Source organism: Sorex fumeus, unplaced genomic scaffold (genome assembly GCF_029834395.1).
Source record: "Sorex fumeus unplaced genomic scaffold, SorFum_2.1 ptg000003l, whole genome shotgun sequence".
Lineage (NCBI taxonomy): Eukaryota > Metazoa > Chordata > Mammalia > Eulipotyphla > Soricidae > Sorex > Sorex fumeus.
In genome coordinates, this window is record NW_026606060.1 from 5,308,677 (window position 1) to 5,326,387 (window position 17,711).

Below are 17,711 nucleotides of genomic sequence, written 5' to 3' on the forward strand. Positions count from 1 at the left end.
GCTGGCCACCAGTAGCTTCCATGGCCACATAGAACAGGGAGAGATGCGAAATAGCAGAACGGGCATCGAGAGAAGGGCGGGTGCAGCGTCAAGTGGCTCTCTCTAGTTGGGAGGGTTTGGGTAGCATTCAGAGAGTGGGTTCCTGAGCGGTGTTAGGAGGTCGAGACCCACTGGCGGTTCTCAGCCCACCAGGACCAGGCCCCATGATGCTGGAGATACCCGGGTCACTGGGGCTGAACCTGGCGATGCTCAGGGGACAGGAGCTGGTCAGGAATCCAATCCCAGTCCCAATCTCTTAATTTTGATACTTTTGAACCGACAGGGATGGAGTGATAGCATAGCGGTAGGGCGTTTGCCTTGCACGCAGCCAGCCCGGCGAGCCGAGTTCGATTCCTCCACCCCTCTCGGAGAGCCCGACAAGCTACCAAGAGTATCTCGCCCGCACGGCAATGCCAAACACAGTAATAACAAGTCTCAAAATGGAGACGTTACTGGGCCTGCTTGAGCAAATTGATTAACAACGGGATGACAGTGACAGTGACAGTTGAACTGACTGTGCCTTTTTACTGGAAACACGTAAATTTCTCATGTCCAGGAGGAAAGAACAGTCACCATGAGACTAATTCCACAGGCCAGACAACCTAAGGGATGGGTGCGTGTGTGTGTCTGGAGCTGGGCGATGGCATAGGCTTACGTGGTCCCCCTAAGTCCCAGGCTTGCAGATTAATCTCCCATCGAGCAGGGGGCGGCTGGGGGATAGGGGCTGGCCTTGACCCCGGGGGCCCAGAGCACCCTGGGCCTTGTTCGCCCGGCTCCGTGCTGGACGTCCAGCTGCGTCAGGGAGCCGCCCCCACGCGGGGGGCCGCCATTCAAGGAGCAAGGAAATATTATGCAAGAGCACAGGAAGTCAGAGGAGACAGGATTCTGGGCGGCCTGGCAAGGAGTCTGTGTGAACTGCGCGAACAAGCGGGCTTTGCTCCCCGGCCGCGCCAGCAGCAAGGCCTTCCCAGGGCGGCCAGAGCGCCATCCACTCCAGGGCTCTGGCCAGTGGGCGGCCATCCAGAACTGGATGTACCTGATGGAAGACAGATAAACTCAGGTCCCACTATTTCTACTCTTCTGGCCCGCGTTCAAGCTGACTCCCAGCACCCGCACCGTGACTCACCCCTGTCCCACAGCCCACCCACTGCCTCCTCCGGCAGACCCAGGTCCAATCAGAAAGTTTTTTTCAAGCCTGTTCCTTTCAGAGTCACCGGAGGGAACCGCTGGGCCCTCCCTGGGTCTGAAGCACACAGGGTTGTGTCCATGCCTCCCACGTGGTCACCCGCATGCCCTCTCCTAAGCAGACACATGAGGACGCATATAAGGGGGTCCAGAGGGCTCAGCTTTTCTTCCCCCCGATGCTTCATCCATCTCCAGCCCCAACCCAGGTGGCGGGATGGAGACAGAGCTGGCCCAGCAGGCAGAAACGCAGGCTCTGAGAGTCCATGGCAGGCCAGGTGCCACGGGGTCCCAGTGTGCGTATACTGCGGCCTCTGACCCCCGTGAGGCATGGTGCTACAGCCTCTTGAATAGAGTTCCCTCCCTCTTGAATAGAGTTCCTGGTGCAGGAGGATGCAGGTGCATAGGGGAGCAGGAGACGACCCCCCCACTCCTCCGCCCACCTTCTTCCCTAAGGCAGCAGAGGGCTCTAGGGGCAGCAGGCATCAATCACTGTGTGGACTTCTCCGCTCCCTGATCAGGAGCCCCAGAAAGACCTTTGAGTCTTTCTGGTCTCATTCCCACCTACTGGCCTAGCTTAGAGATGAAAAAATGGAGACCCAGAGGGGCCGTTTCCTCTGGGTCACAGGGACTCTGACAGAAACTGGATGAATCCCACACAGCAGGGGCCTGGAGGGAAGAGGGGAGAGTCGCAGGAAGGGGCAGTGTGGCCCACAGGCAGCCCCCCAATCGCCACCGGCCCAACTGTGGTGAGGACGCTCTGGGGACCCCCGCTGTGTATTTCCAGCCGTTAGCAACACACAATGGCCCTTACTCCTCTAGTTGAAGATGCTGCCAAATAAGACAAATAATAACAGCACCAGATCAGGAAAAAACACAGTACCCGAGAGCCCGGCCGGTGGGTGGAGAAAGGTGCCAGACTCTTCCCAGGGAACTTTGTCCTCTAACTTCGCTAGCTCAGAGTCCTGGGCCCTGGACTGGTCCACCTACGTGTAATGACTTCCTGGCCCCCAAGAGCAGCTGAATGGACAGGATTGTCCTGCTAGTGTCAACTGTGTCGATCTCCAGCATGAGTTTGAGGGGGGGAAAGCATTATTAAGCTCTGTGGAAAATGCCAGAAACGCAATGCAGGGATACGCGTGAAGCCCACTCGCCTGTACAGACGACTCCACTGGACAACTGAGGGGCACCAACATGGCAGCAGGGCAGGGCAATGAGGGGGTCACAGAGACCCTGGCCCCCAGGAGCTTCCATGCTGGAAGGAACCACAGAGGTGAGGCCGATGGATGAATCGAGGCTTGTAGGAAGAGGGGTTAAGATCGTTAAACAAATTCACCAAAAGACAGGCTGGAGACCTAGCACACCTCAGGGCGCTCTTACACAGCTGACTCAGGTTTGATCCCCAGTGCCCCAGAGGGCCTCCCAAGTGGTCGCCAGAGCGATCCCTGAGTTGGGAGTGAGGCCTAAGATGTGGCTCCAAAATAAAACAAACAGAAACACAAAAGAGCAGGAAGGAAGGGATAGCGGGAAACTGAGGCAGCAGAGAGCCCAGCTGACACTGATGAGACCAAAGGTCTGGCCACCAACATCCTCCAGCAGAGCCAGTCTCGGCTATGGGTGGTGTCAGTCACATGGCAGTGGACAGAGTCAAGGCCCGGGCCAGGGGCCTGCCAACCCGGGGCCCAGACTGCAGTCAGTTGGTCTCTCGACACCCTGAGCCTCTTCCTGGGAGGCCGAAAGTTCTTCTAGGGGTTGGGCTGCCCCTCGTGTTTGGACCACCTTGAGTTCTTAAAGACCAGCTCCTCAGAAGCCCCTCACAGGTGTCGCCAACAACAGGCAGCACAGCCGGTAGCGAGGAGCTGGTATGGGAGGATGGGGGAGGCAGGTCCAGCCCTTTGGATTCAGAGGGGCCAGTTAGAGGGCAGCTTCCCCCTCGGGGCAGCCAGGACACGTGGGCCCTTGAGCCAGGCCCGTCGGCTCAGCCTTCCCGGAGGCTCATCGTCTGAGCAGACGCTCATCCTGCCAGGAGCCTATCCATCCCCCATGCCCGCGCGGGCAGAGCGGGGATGGCAGGGATGTGAAGGGCTGGGCAGAGTCTGAGATTCCCTCCCCACCTCTGGAGTCCACACCTGACACTCCTCAGGGGCCTCCTACTGACATCACAGCTGCAGAAACAGGAGTGACAAGCTCTTAGGAGGTAGGTTGAGTTTCAAATGAGCTCATTTCAACCCCCCGGGAAAATGGTTTGTGTGTGGAACCAATGGAAAATCGGTGGAAAGGCTACATAATCTGCTTGGAGGCTGCCCTCCCCAGAAGAGATGCTGGAACCTTCTAAGAGACTCCTGGAGATGCTCATGAGCTCCTGCTGCAGACACGGGCTCAGCTGTGCCAGGCTATGCCAGGATCCGGCAGAGGGAAGGTGGCCCTGGGCATGCTCACCGTCTCTGGGTGATGCGTAGGAGCCTAGCCACTCCTTGATGCCAACTTCAGAGGCCAAGGAATTGAAGTGGGTGAAATGTTGTCCCTTTCCAAAACAAACATGCTCTCTACCTTGGCCCAGAAACTCAACCCCACGGAGAAGGAAGAGGCCGTCATTCCCTTTGATATCTGGATCCAGACAGGGAGCTCCAGGCGGTCCAGAATCGCAAAGCGATTGGGAATGGCGGTACAGGAAAGGAGCACCCCAGATCCCTTTCTGCCGATCCCCAGTTGCCCAAGGCCTGCAGTGGCCCGTGGGTGGCCACGTATGCCCCGATCTCCACACTTCACCAAGGGGCAAGGGGTAGTTTGCTAGTTTAGCAGAAACCAAGTTGGAATGTTTCAAGAGGATCCTTTCCCCCGGAAAGGAGAAGAGGAAGAACACTCCAAAGGAACGAGCGTGGTGCCTTCACAGGCCCCAGCCCCAGGGTGCAGCCGTGGCCGAGCCTGGCTGTGCCCCTTTGCTTTCTTCCTACGTCCTGCAGGGCAGACCTTACCTAGAGCTTTGCTCAGATTCTGGGTCACTCCACACTTTGCCTGGGAGGATCTGAGGACAGAGGGCCGGCAAAACACTCCAGGTCTGAGTGGGGCGGCAGGGACCCCGCTGTTCTCTGCTGCCTGCCAGCCCAGAGTCCTTGAGAAAGGCTTCCTCTCCTGTGCAGAATCCTGGCCAGGGTAACCTGCACTGAGTACAATGGGGAGTGCCCGTTCCCGCCTGCAGGGACGAGCAGTTCCCCGGTTCCACAACCTCCTTCTTGCTGCTGAGGGGAGGGTCAGGGCCAAGGAGATGAGCAACACACAGTTGTCAGCGTGAGATTAAACTCCCAGCCAAGAGCTTTCAGGAGCTCCAGTCTCCCTCGAAGTACCATTGGACGGGGCGTGCTCAGGTCACTTGTTTGGCTTTTGCTGGTCCCTGGCGTGGGATCTTCTCCAGTGATTCTGGACTTGTGGCCAAGGCCCAGCTTGACTCACAAGTGACAGCCATGACCTTAAGTGCTTCTAAATGCCGCCAGGGAAAAGGTTATACCAGGGGGGTGGCGGGAGGGGGTGGTGCCCTATGCCCTGGCCAGGTGACTCCTGAAAGATGGTTCCCTTAATTTCTCTGTGCCCACGTCTGGTCAAGAGCACCAGAGCCCAGTCTTTAGGGACCTGTGCAGTCCCCCGACAGGGAGGGGCATAGGAGAGCCAAGAGCTATGATGAAGCTCTGCCCAGGGCATGCGACAACTGGCTCCTGACAAGGGCTCGCCCACCGACCACGCAAACTTCGAGGAGATCTTTCCAAGATGATCAGACTCAAGCTCCGAGACTCTGGAATGAGGCAGCAGGCAGGATAAAAGGAAAGTTCCTTATCAAAGTACGTTGCAATGAGAGTGCTGGGATAATGGCCACTTCCCCAGTGCCCAAAGGAAGCTATTCTGGAATTCAGTAAGCTCCAAGGACGCATTTATTTCCCCCAGAGAAATCTATTCCAGGGTGATTTGGGCACACTGGCTGATAGCTGATTTCCTAGGGGATCTGGGTGGACATTGCTAGCCTTTGAGGTCATTGTTATGCCGGCCTATTAGGAAAGAGAGTGGAGCCAGGCATGGGCCAGAAGATAAGGAGGTACCTGAGCAGCTTCCGGGCCACTCATCCCCCCCAGAGGCCTGGGGAACTGCTCCTCAGCTCCAAGGAGCCCCGAAGATTTCACCACAGCAGGACTCAGGACTCAGCCTGTCCCCAGCCCAGGCTGGCCCTTATCTCCTGTCCATGATACAGCTATACAGTGAGCTCTGGAAGGAGCCGGCTCTCTGTCCTAGGTCTCTCCCACCTCCGTTGGCCCAAACTGCAGTGCCCGCATACCCACACCCTCTGCCTATCCAAACTGTACCTAACCATCCAGGCTGAGAAGTTCCCCCCCCCCCCCCCGAACGCCCCCCTGCCTCTCACTAATTTATGCTGATTATATATTCACAATACACACAATCCATTTACCCTTACTCGTTCCCACTTGATTGCTACCAACCTTTGTTCAACATTTGATTTCCAGGACTTTTGACTTTCTGGCAAGAGGAAGTAAGGTCACCCATTAACATAATGGGCCTGCGTTGCCTTCCCCCAAATAAGATCCTGGTACAGGAGGCTAGCCCAAACCTTCAAGGAGGGGATGGGGCACCACCCGCCCCACCAACCTCACTCCATGCATGGCGGTTGCTGAGTGAGGAGAAGAAAGTGATGCTGAGCAAAGCTTTTTCTGCTGGTGCTTCTGACCTTCTGCGCTGGCATTTCAGAATTCCCGCTCAGACAGAATGACTGTGTCTGCAAACTGCTGCTGAGGACCTCAAGCGAGCCTCTGCTCTGGATGCTGTTCTTGAGCTCATCGCCCAAGCACTGAGAAGGGACAGACGCATCCATTCAGGCTGACTTGCTTTTCCTCACTCTCCCTCCCCTGTAAAATGATCATAGACACAAATGCACTCCAAAGTACGGAAGCACAGGACAGGAGTGACGGGTGTGCCCTTACTCAGGGAAGGGTCCCCGGAGACGACTCAGAGTTGAGGGCTTCTCCTTCCTTGCACAGCACACTTCCAGCCACTGAGCAATGAGCTGGACTAGGCTGTTGTTGGCTGGTACCTGCCTTGGTGTACAGGCACTGGAGGGGCAAATCACTGGCATCGGGTATAAAATCGTATCTCAAGGCATGCCTGTGGCCTTCTGCCGACAGTTTTTTAAAAAATCTTTCTATGTTCTAGTCTCTTTTAAAAGAACACCAATAAAAGGCTCAAATCCACGTGACTACAGAATTGAGAACCAAGACACAGGTATTTGACTGACCTCAGAGACAGCAACCAAACGATGCAGTGATTTTCCAAAGGAAGTTGCGACTTCCAGAGTCCTCAATACACACAGTATTACAGGGAACATCATAAAATTAGACCTCCTTGCCCCTGGCAACATGCACTGTGGTTGGGAAGGCAAGAACACATACGAAGGCATTCAAGACAAAGAAGCAGACGCAGGCTGCTCCTTGGCAGACAGAAGAGGGGTTGCCAGTCGGAGCATTACTACTGAGGTTCTCTAGAAGCTGGGGCACCTGTGATCTCACTAGCAAAAAGGGAATGGAGAGACCACCAGGGGAGGGGGGACTCAGGTACAGCAGAGGTGGGAGGGAGTGGCACAGGAGCAAGTTCTTGGGCACAGAGAGTAAGACTGCCCATCTGGACCAAGGAGGCGGCTGGGGCAGGGGCTTACTGTCAGTGAGACAAAGCCCCAATGTCCGATCAGCAACCCGCATGGACCCGGCCATGCATTCACGTCTTCACAGAGTCCCAGTGTGTCTTGTTAATCCTCAGGGATCTTTAGAGGAAACTGTCAAACCTGCAAACGTGGCCCCTTTCCCACCTGAAGGTCCGTGTGAAAGACGCAGTAACCCTGCCTCAGTTAGGTCTCTAAGAGGTGGCACCAGAGCCACACACCCTGCTCCTGGGAAGCTAGGAAAGCTGGAGAGCTGCCTAAGCAGGGGAGGACAAGTCCCCGCAGGTCACATATGTACACTCAGGACACCATGAGACCGGGGCATGAGGGGGTCCTACAATGCTCTAATATCCCCCATCTTGCCCCCAACTTCTCGACATGCCAACTTGGGATGTCATGGGAGTTATAGCCAGGAAGGCTTACTACAGCAAGGAAGCCACCCTCCCCGCCCCCCCCCCCCCACTACACACACACACACACACACACACACACACACACATAGCTGGACCCAAGATCCCAGGCCCCACCCATCGTTAAATCCTACAAGTCCCTGGTATAGAATAAAGACAGATTCCTGTTCCATGGCCATGTGGTTACATTTATAGAAGCTCTCCTGTCACCAGCAAAATGTGACCTTCATACTTTTCTTATCTTAATATCTGGGTAAACATTTGTTATGCAAGCCCACAAATAAAGGTTCTAAAGGTGAAATGTGGTGTGTCCAGTAACACCATGCCACTTCAAACCCAGGCAGCAGCACGCCAAGACTCCTCTCCTCTCCTCTCCCCTCTTCTCTCTTACCCTCGTCTCACTCCCCTCCCCTCCCCTCTCCTCTCCTCTCCTCCCCTCATCCTCCTCCTCCCCCTCCTCTCTCCCTTTTCCTGTCTTCTCCCCCTCTTCCTCTAGTCCTCTCCTTCTCTCTCTCTCTCTCTCTCTCTCTCTCTCTCTCTCTCTCTCTCTCTCTCTCTCTCTCCACCAAAATTAGCTTCATCAACCTCAGCAGTGCTGAAGTGAACACTGCCCTTCAAAAATAGCATCTGAGAACTCTTGGACTCAGGAGCCAGAAACAAACAGATACGGTCATTGACAGACACTGCAGAGAGCAGGTTCCCAGGCGTGGGCTCTAAACCACAGATACAGGAAAACAGAATCATCGGCACTTATTCTAGGATCTCCTTCCAACTCCTTCCGTGCTCCCCTGCCTGGTAATTCTGTACATTCTGCTTCACCCCGCTAACAGTAACTAAGCTCGGCAGTAGAGCACTCCCTCGCGCGTGTGAGGCCCTAGGTTTTAGTCCACTACCTTAATAGTTTTCATTTGGGAAAATGTTCCAGAAGCCATACGCTCAATATAAGCGCCCATTGAGTGTTCAAGCTCTGACTAGAAGTTTCCTAGTAGGCCCTTTCCTGTTATTTCCAGAACACACTCGGCAGAAGCATGGGTCCCTGCTGCCCGAATCTGACCATCCAGACCTGAGTTTTCTAACCTTGTTCTGAAACCCCCAGGAATTCTCAGATTCTTCAACAGTCCTTCCCAGGCATATTTTTTTGGTTGTTTCCACCCGGAATTCATAAACAGAGCCAAGCAATGGGTATTTGTGTGTGTTCAAAGCCACTCCTTCCTGCAACTGTCTATGACGTATTTTTCCAGGACAATCTTTCTCAATACTCCAAAGTGCTTCAGCAACAGGAAGTCGTAAAGGTAGGAAGAAGGCCTGTAAATATTTGCAGTAATTACTCATCAGTAATGAGAATCGTTGGTATTAGAGCTTGAGTCACCCCCTTTGTGCTCTTGGCTTAGTACTTTGTAATAAGAGCTGAGGAGATACACAGGGGCTTTCTTCCCACCAGGCCCTGAGTCCAGTTTTAGGTTTCACCCCAAATGGCACAGTTTGCTTCTTTCAGCAGGTCAACTACCCATATATAAAGTTAGGGGAGAGTCTTACCCAGACCCCTAATCAGAGAAACTCAGTACATATCTTATACAAAGAGGCAAAGTGGTAGCAATGTTGAAAAAGAAAAGCTCATGATGAATAAAATAAATGGGCTGGAAAGACAATACAGTGGGTAAGGCACTTGCCTTGCCCATGCTGATGCTGACACCAGCTCAAATCCCAGCACCACACATGGTCCCCTGAGCACGGTCAGGAGTGAGCCCTGAGCACAGAACCAGGAGTAACCCCTGAGCACTGTCAGGTGTGGACCCCTCTCCCCAAACAAAACAATAAAAGACATGTATTTGTTCACATAAATACAACGTCAAAAGACAAGAAGGCCATCTGGACAGGTACACAGCACAGCGACTTAAGTGACTATCCAAAAAGTAACCAAACGCTTTAATCGATGGGCTTCAAAGAATTTATAGACTGCTTCTGAATGATCTCCAATGGCCTCCTCCTGGATCGCAGCTAACCACCAAAAGCCCACGGGCACAGGCCAACAGCAGGGCACCTCAGAATGAAAGTGAGACCAAAAGCCTCCAGTCAAGTTGTCAAAGGTTGAGTAACATTGAAAACGTCCGTTCTCCTGGCTCCCTGCCAGAGCTGTGGGCAGCCAACATGGTGGCAGCTGAGCTCCCACATCTCTCAGGGCAGAGTCACCTTCCCACTCGCGTGCCTGGTCCCACAGCCGTGCCCTCAGCGGCCAAGACTCTGCCATGGTGCCCAGCTCAGACAGCTCAGATGAAACCCTCTCACAGGGCTCCGGGAGAGCCAGCAGAGAGGATGCAGGAAGCCCCAGAAGGAATACAAGAGGGTTCCAACCAACTGCTTCCTTGGCTTGATAGGACTGGGGAATCGTCAGACTGGAACCCAGCAGTTAATGACATAATTTAAATGGGATCATTTGCCTTACTTTTCTGAAATATTCTTTCTCCAATTAAGAAAAGAAGCTATTGGGCTGGAGGGATATTACAGAGGGTAGGGCACTTGCCTTGCATGTGGGCAGACCCAGGTTCAATCCCCAGCATCCCATATGGCCCCCTGAAATTACTAGGAGTAATTTCTGAGTGCAGGGCCTGAAATAACCCATAAGCATTGCAGGGTGTGGCCCAAAAACTTGAGAGAGAGAGAGAGAGAGAGAGAGAGAGAGAGAGAGAGAGTGTGGAGAAGGAGAAGAAGGAGGAGGAGAAGGAGAAGGAGAAGAAAACACAGAAAATTTACAGAGCTGATTATTTTGCAGAGAAGTTCCTTGTATCTTCGAAACTGAAGTTGTGTGTGTGTGTGTGTGTGTGTGTGTGTGTTCCAGGTTGAAAGCAGATGTGCCTCCAGTAAACACCTGCAGCTTCTGACAGTCATGCCAGAGAAAAGGAGCATTGCTTGACTGAGGAGAGCCAAAGGCGGTAAGGCAGAGCACTTGAGAAATTTTTTTAGATGCAAAGTTCACTCCAAAAAGCAGAGGGCATTCTGGGCCATTCTGCACCCATCTCCTCAGCACCAGGGATCTCAGAGGGTCCTGCCACTCGACTTCACTTGCAGAAGCGTGCTTGCAGAATCGCGTGGTTTTCAACGGCAGGAGCAGACAATCAGAAACACAGCGAAGTCCACTTGCAACCCAGCCTCTGACCACCACAGAACACTGCGACTGACATGTAACTGCCAACACAGTTGTTTCTCTCCTTATTGTATCCTGATGTTGCGCAGCACTGCAGATATCAAGGAGTCCCCTTAGGGTCACAGTGCAGGGGCCCGGTGCAATGGATGCAAAGCTTGGGGTTCACCCATGAAAGGGTTGGATAAAAACTACTACATGTGATTCAGAGCTCCTAACCATTCTTTATCCCCCATCCATTCTTTCTTCCTGTGCTTGTAATTTCTAAAGATCAAAAAGGCCAGAAGGAGTCTTGTGCATCTTGATTTGGAGGGGTTCTTCAGAACTCACTGGGAGAGGGCTTCTACCAGCTCCTTCTCTCCCTGCCCTCTGAAGGGCTAGGGTAATTATTGAAGTTCTGTCACCACTTGAGGGTGGGTGGGGGAGACCTCTGAATTCCTTGGTGGGCACTGGGGAACTGCCTCAGCAAGAGTGAGGAAACCCCTTGAAAAATCCAGGTCCCCCAGAGCAGCCATGGCTTCGCTTCCGAGCCTCCAGCCCTGACGGCTGTGTGAGGTTCAACCCGAGCGATGAGTCACAAAAGAAGAAAAGTCATTATAAGAATTATAAATACAACAAAAGCACTTACCGTTTATAGGGTGCTTAACACGCAGCAGGCCTGGCATTAAATCCTCTCCAGATAGCTGAGGTCGGGGATGGCGGGGCACGTTCCCAGTCGGAGCACAGACTCGGGAGCCAGTGCCCGCTTGCAGTCCTAGCTCTGCCTGGACTCCCCATCTGACCTTTGGCCCTTGACTTCTCTGCACCTCAACTTTCTCACAGTGAAAAGCAGCTATTAATAGTGCTTATCACGCAGGCCTGTGGGGTGGACTAAACAACCTCATCTCAGTCCAGCTTTGAGGACAGCACGGACAAGTGTTTGGATTTTCTCTGTCCTCCCACTGAGGCGGCAAACATCGCCTGGTGCATCGACCCGCTGCCAAATAGCTCTTTGAGGGTGAGGGAAGGGTGTGGGTAAGTCTTGGGGTCTCCAATGAGTCACGTCTGAGCTCACTGACCCTGCACAGGACACTTGGCTATCCTGCCCGCCATGGTGAGCAGCCATGGCAGCGGACACGCGGGACAGTGGGACGCAGAGAAGGCTAAGGATCCCCCCAGGGAACATTTTACTAGAGGCTCATCACTCCTCCTCCAGCTCCTCACCTCTACTCTGGCCAAGCCAAGACAGGAGGAACGCTGGCCGTGAAATGGAGGTTCCCAGGATTGACCAGAAGGATTCGGGAACGTGAGGCGCTCCTTCTAAAGCTGGCCTTTTCCAGACTGTGCAAGGTGCAGCAGTGTTTGAAGGGCTTTTCACAGGGCACAGCTTTTGGGCCCGGGAAGAAGTGCCTGTTGACATGTGTCAGAGGCTCACCGACCAATCGCCAAAGCTAACCCACTAGGCCTGGGCGAAGAAGCACTCAGGCCCTTCTTGGCCTTTAGGGGGTCAGAGCTGTCTCAGCCTGTCCCCTCAGCGGGACCAGAACTTCTAGCTCCAGCACCCCAGGAGCCCTCCTTAGACACCTCTGTCATGCTGTTCCCCAAGTCAGGAGTGGCAGGAACAGAGGACATTCAGATTTAGGGGCCTTCAGGTAAGGATGCCAGAGGATGGGACAGGAATCTCCCATCTTATACTCTTCCACTCCCTTTATCTCCATAGACCCAACGCTGCCCCCTCCCCGATGTCCATCTTCCCTGAGAGCCCACTTTGCCCCTGGTGGTCCACCTCTGCTGGGATATTCTTGGAAAAATGATGGCCCAGCTCCCCTCCCCGCCCCCAAGTAAACAGTAGGCATTCACATAATCCTGCATGCTTGTATGTGGTCACTGACTCAAATGTCCCAGGAGTTTCTTTTGAGTCACAAGATTTGACCCCCATAGGTCTATGGAAGCTTCCAGCTCCCTGTATCTCCCTGTATATTCCAGTGCCCAGGCAAAGGAAACCAACGGACTCCAAGGACCCGTCCTTTTTTCCCGTTTCCTCTTTGACATGTTGTGCAGCATATGAGTGGGTCCACGTTTTGTCGCTTTGTCTTATACCCTGGCATGCCATGGTACCGGGGAGGGCACGGAGCGAAAGGGAGAGGGCAAAGGATGTGGGGGGGGGGCCTGCAGGCAAACACAGCTAATAATCATAATGCAAACCCCTACCTGTCCCGAACTATCAGTGATGGCCAGGACTAAAGGCAAACAGGAAGCTGCACTTGGCTAGAAAGAAAAGAAAAGCTGGTGCTGACATATGGGACAGATGAGGGGAAAGCAGAAAAAGCAAATGGTACTCAAGGTACTTCCCGAGAAATGCAAAACCTAAATGGTGAACAATTCTATGCAAACATTTTCAGATGTAGGGTGAAAATTACGCAGCACCAAGAATTCTCTAACTTACGCCTTCTATTTAGACATATTTTACACATCAGAATTCTAGGGAGTTGAGGCTCACTCTACACACACACACGCACGCACACACACACACACACGCACACACACACATGCAGAGGAGGAGGAACTAATTCACAATCTGAATAAACTAAGTAGAACAGGTGTCCATGGTTTTCATGCCTAGTGAAAATGCCAACTCCACTTAAAACCGGAATCAAATTGAAGAGGCCAGACGACGGGCTGACCCGAGCTTTCCTCTTCTCCAAGCTATCCTCTCTGCTCGTTCCCCGCCCCCCCCCCCCGCCCCCACTCCATTCCCCTACCCTGCCCAGGACACAGTCCTTGTACTAATTTTGTTTATGAGGGTCACCCCCAGTACTCTTTTTTTACCCTAAGTGAAATAAAGGGAGAGTAAACAATCTATTAACAATAAAAAATTTATTCATACTTCCCAAACATCCAGACCCTGGAATGGGCACCAACCTTGCTTCTGAAATGCAAAGAGAATCATTCAGGCTGCAACTGAATAGTCTAGAAGATTCAAGCTCCTTTAGATAGATTCAGTGGCTTGCTGGGAGAGAGGAGAGGGAGTTTTAAGACTTTAGAAATCATCTTCACTTTCCAAAATGTCCAAAAACATCCTTACTGTCAAGCCTTAGGGCTATTTCTGGTCACATCTTAATTTAAAGTAATGGCTCAGGGTTCTAACCTGCACCAGCACAACCTCTCCCGGTGACTGAATAAACCACTTCTCTTGGCCTTAGTTTCTTCATCAAAATGATGAATATCTGACTAGATGATTTCATGTACTCTTCAAAAACTCACCCCAAACATCAGTGGCACCGGGAAAAACTCCCAACCATAATACTTATAACGCACTTCATGAAAACTATGAGAATTAAATTTTAAATTCACAGAACTATAATAAGTTCTATCATTTTTTTTTTGCCATCTCTGCACTCTGGTCAATACAAGGGAAATATTATCCAACATGGAAGGAGTATTTCTGTAAATACACCAAAATCAAGGAGGGGAAAGTGACCCAAGCGTGTCTGTTTTCCCTACAGACTTGGGAAAAGACGAAGTTTGATTCTATTTTAGCTAGTTTATTTTAACTCAGAACATTTCCTTGCGTCTAACTCCTCTTGAGCCAGTGACCCCCACACTGAACACCATGATTTAAGTCTTCCTGAAATATGCTTGGCTCTGGGTCTGGCTTTGGGACGAGACTTTGATCCCTGATTTTCCAAGGACCTCTCTTCTGTCCAGCTAAACCCTGTTCCTCAGGATTTCAAAACTCTTCTCTCCGAGGAAGGGCCGCTGAAACTGTTTATCAGGTGGCCAGTCACTCAGCCACTTTCAAGCACTTCAAAGAATCCAAGATCCTGCTTAAAGTGACCTCCACTTCACTCCTGGCAGAGATAGATTGAGAGGTAAGTGGAACTAGTATTGTCCGGTCAGTCTCTCTCTGACCCCGTCTCTCAAGAATGTCCACCACTACCAAAAGGGCACTCTTAGGTACCGTCCATCAGGGCAAGCCAGCCACGGCTGAGAAAGCGAACACTTTATTATTAAACATTAACAAGTCCATCGAGGTATACATAATCAAAGCAAAATAATCCTATACATTTGTTGAAGGCGTGTTGTTAGAACCCGGGGAAAGGCCTGCCTTGGGGGGGGGGGGGGGATGGCAGGGGGAGAAACGTCTGGGGTGTACAGAAAGGAACTCAATTCAAGAACTCTGCAAAACCCCTTGGGCGGACGGCCCACCGGGCTTGAGAAGCTCTCAGGGAAGGCCCAGGAGAGCCACTTCAGGGTACTGGGGCTCACGGCTTCATTCTGGATTCGCTGAAGTTGATCGCACCTTATTCGGCAAGGAGCCTGCAGGTCAGTGGCTGGAGGGGCAAGAGTGACTATGTGGCCGCTGCAATCAGCCCAGCGCGGATGGGGAGGTGCCACACTGGACCTCCGGAAGAAGGGGGACAAGCAGTTTGCCAGTCAACAACAGCACAAATCAAGGCCGGAGTCGCCCAGACACCCGGGGCTCGGCCACCAGCTCCGGGCCCCACCCGCAGCGGCCTCGGGGCACTGCCCCTGACCCTCCTGGGCTTCTTAAAGAGGCCGCTCTCTCGGGAAAACGTCGGAGTTGGATTATGCAATGCCGCCCTCCAAGCCCTCCCTCTCTGCTCGCCTCTATCTCTGGGCCAGTCTTCCAGCGAAGGAGACAGGACAGCCCGCTGTGTCGTAATAACGTTCCCCTGCTTCCAAGTGTCTTCCGCCGGTTCATATACAGACCGGCACCCGGCCGCACGGGAGCAGCTGGCGCTTCGCACCTCAGCCCCGGTCCGCACCAGATCCCACCTCCGCGGTTGCGAAACGCCCGAATCGGCTCGGTTGTCAAGTGTACAATAAGTCCCCTCGCCCGCCCTGGAGCCCAAAGCGCGCGCGTAAAGGAGCTGGCCCGACTGGCCGTTTCGATCGGTCCTTATTATTGGGGTGACGGTGCACGGCTATATTGGTTTTGCAAAAAAAAAAAATCAGGCTGCAATTCTAAAAAGTCTCTTCTCATTTTCGCTACCCTCAAAAGACACAGGTCAGGTGCGGGTGGGTAGCTTGGGGCGTTCGCTTGCAGCCTCTGGACCCAGGGCAGCCTGGCCAAGGTTCCCTCACCCGGCTCTGGCCTCGGGGGCGCCACCGTGACGCCGGAGGGGGAGCTCGGCCGGGAAAAGGGAGCCAAGCGGGCTGCATCCCCTCCCCCGCAGCAATCTGGGCGCGGAGGGCCCGGGCGCCCGGCCAGCACGGGCGCGATTCGTTCGCGTTTATCAAACCCTCCTTATCGGTGCCCCGAGGTGGGAACCGCCGCTCTCGCCCGGAGGATACACGGTTTCTGGCTCGGGTCCCGCAGCAGAATCGGGACACGAGCAAATCAACCTCGAGCCCGAGTCCCATGCTGAGCCCCCCAGCTGGGGGCCAGTGCCCACCCCCACCCCGGTCTCCCACGACGCAGGCGGTGCAGCGCGTCCCACTGCACACCCGAACCCGCAGCCGAGCCGCTGTCCGAGCGACCCGGAGCCCGCAGCCTTGCGCGCAGCCGAGCGCTCAGGACCGCGGCCCGCAACGCCCGACTCGGTGCGTGCAGCCAAGCCGAGCGCTACAGCGCAGCCGGCAGGGCGCCGGGCCTGGCCGGGTCGGGAGCGGCCGGGAGGGGGCGGGAGGCCGGCCAGTGGTTGCCTCTCACCCAGTGCCGACCGGCTCTCGAAGGCAGGCCGGCAGGTCGTGGCTGTCCTTCTCTATCCCCTTGGAGGAGAGACGCCGAGACCGGCCCTGGGAGCCCGCTCGCGCCGTCCCGTCCGCGCACCCCGCGACACCTGCCACTCTCCCACCGAGCCAGGAAAGTGGTTTTCTCCAAACGCCGCTGGGGTCCAGGGACCCGCGGTCTGGGGGGTGGAAGAGCGCGCGCTACTACGCCCTGACCCCTCCTTGGGCGCACGCACCCAGCGTCGCTCTCCTGCCCCGGGCCAGTTTAGGGGCGCAGCAAGGGCACAAGCCAGCGCCCAGGGAAGGACCCCTAGGGTCCTCGAGGGCGGAGGGGTGGGGAATTAAAAAAAAAAAGGTGTGGATGCTTGCGACTCTGCAGGCGAGATCCCGGGCAAAGTGGAAAGAAAGTTGGCCCGCGCGCGTGGAGTGAGCGCAGAAACGCTTCAGCGTGCTGGCAGCGAGCTGGGTGCGGGGGAGGAGGGCGGGAGGGTCTGGAAGGGACCCCCGAGAAGCACCGCCGACCTCCACGGCCTACTTCCCCGCTTTCGAGGCGGCGCGGCGCGCACGGGGGTCCGAGTCCTCCGTAGCAACGCGTCCCTCGAGCCCCTCCAAGCCCCCGACCCAGGATCCTCCAGCCTCGGCGACCTCTGAGCCCCGCGGTCCTTGTCGCTCGCCCGGCCGGCCGTCCCGCGCCGGCTCGCATGCCCTTTTACCTTTTTTTCTCCTTGTCAGCTGTCATCGTCGCCGTGGCCGCCGGGCACGCCGCTCACCTGGGCTCCCCGGCCGGTGGGGGGCTGCAGCCGCTGTCTCCTCGGGGGGCCTCGCCCACTTCCCTGCGGCGCGGGCCGTTCCCGAGCGCCCCGCACAGTCCGGCGGCAGTTGGCGCGCAGCTGGCTAGGTGCGGGGGCCGGGGGTGGAGAAAGGTGACGGGAAGGAACCTGCCCGGGAGGCGGGGTCGGGACGCAGTGGGAGGAGGCTGTCAACGCGGAGCTCAGCGGGGCCGGCGGGGAGCCCGAGGTCCTTTCTTTTTCCTTCCCCCGAACGAGTCACCTGGCTGGATCTAAAAGCCAAAATCAAAACGGAGGGGAGGGAGGGAACGGGAGAGCGAGAATGGCCCGCGCGCCGCTGAGATGACCATACAGTCTCAGGACACTGCCGAGGATTGTACGGCCGGCTCAGGAGAGCTGTGCGGCTGGCCGCTCCCGACTGTCCAGCGGGCGCGGGCGCCGGCCCACTTTAAAAACTCGGCCGGCGGGCGGCGGGGCGGGCGCGGGCCCGGCCGCACGGGGGGGCGGCGTCTCCCGCCAGCCCCGCCCCGGCCCCCGCGCCGCGCCCGGGCAGCCCACTGCGCGCCGGCCAATGGGGACGCGCGGCCGCGGCCTCTGCCCTGACCCCGGCCGCCCCGCCCGCGCCGCCTGCCGCAGCGCTCTCGGGCCTTGGCCCCCGGCCCGGCCGAGCTCCGGGGGTCCCGCGCCCGCCCGCCCGCGCTCGCCGCACTGCCTCGCGCGCGCTCGTTTGTTGGGGTTTTACTCTGGAGCCCCCGTCGGAGCTC

General features: G+C 55.4%; 1 protein-coding gene across 1 annotated transcript in view; it reads right to left on the reverse strand.

Moving 5' to 3' along the window:
• The window catches only part of EPAS1 (endothelial PAS domain protein 1), a 90,882-nt gene extending 73,491 nt beyond the window's left edge, over positions 1–17,391 (reverse strand). Inside the window, exon 1 of the mRNA XM_056114777.1 lies at positions 16,873–17,391. Coding sequence (XP_055970752.1) covers positions 16,873–16,898 — 26 coding nt within the window. The 5' untranslated portion in view covers positions 16,899–17,391. The remainder of the gene's footprint in view (positions 1–16,872) is intronic.
• Positions 17,392–17,711: the final 320 nt, after the last annotated feature.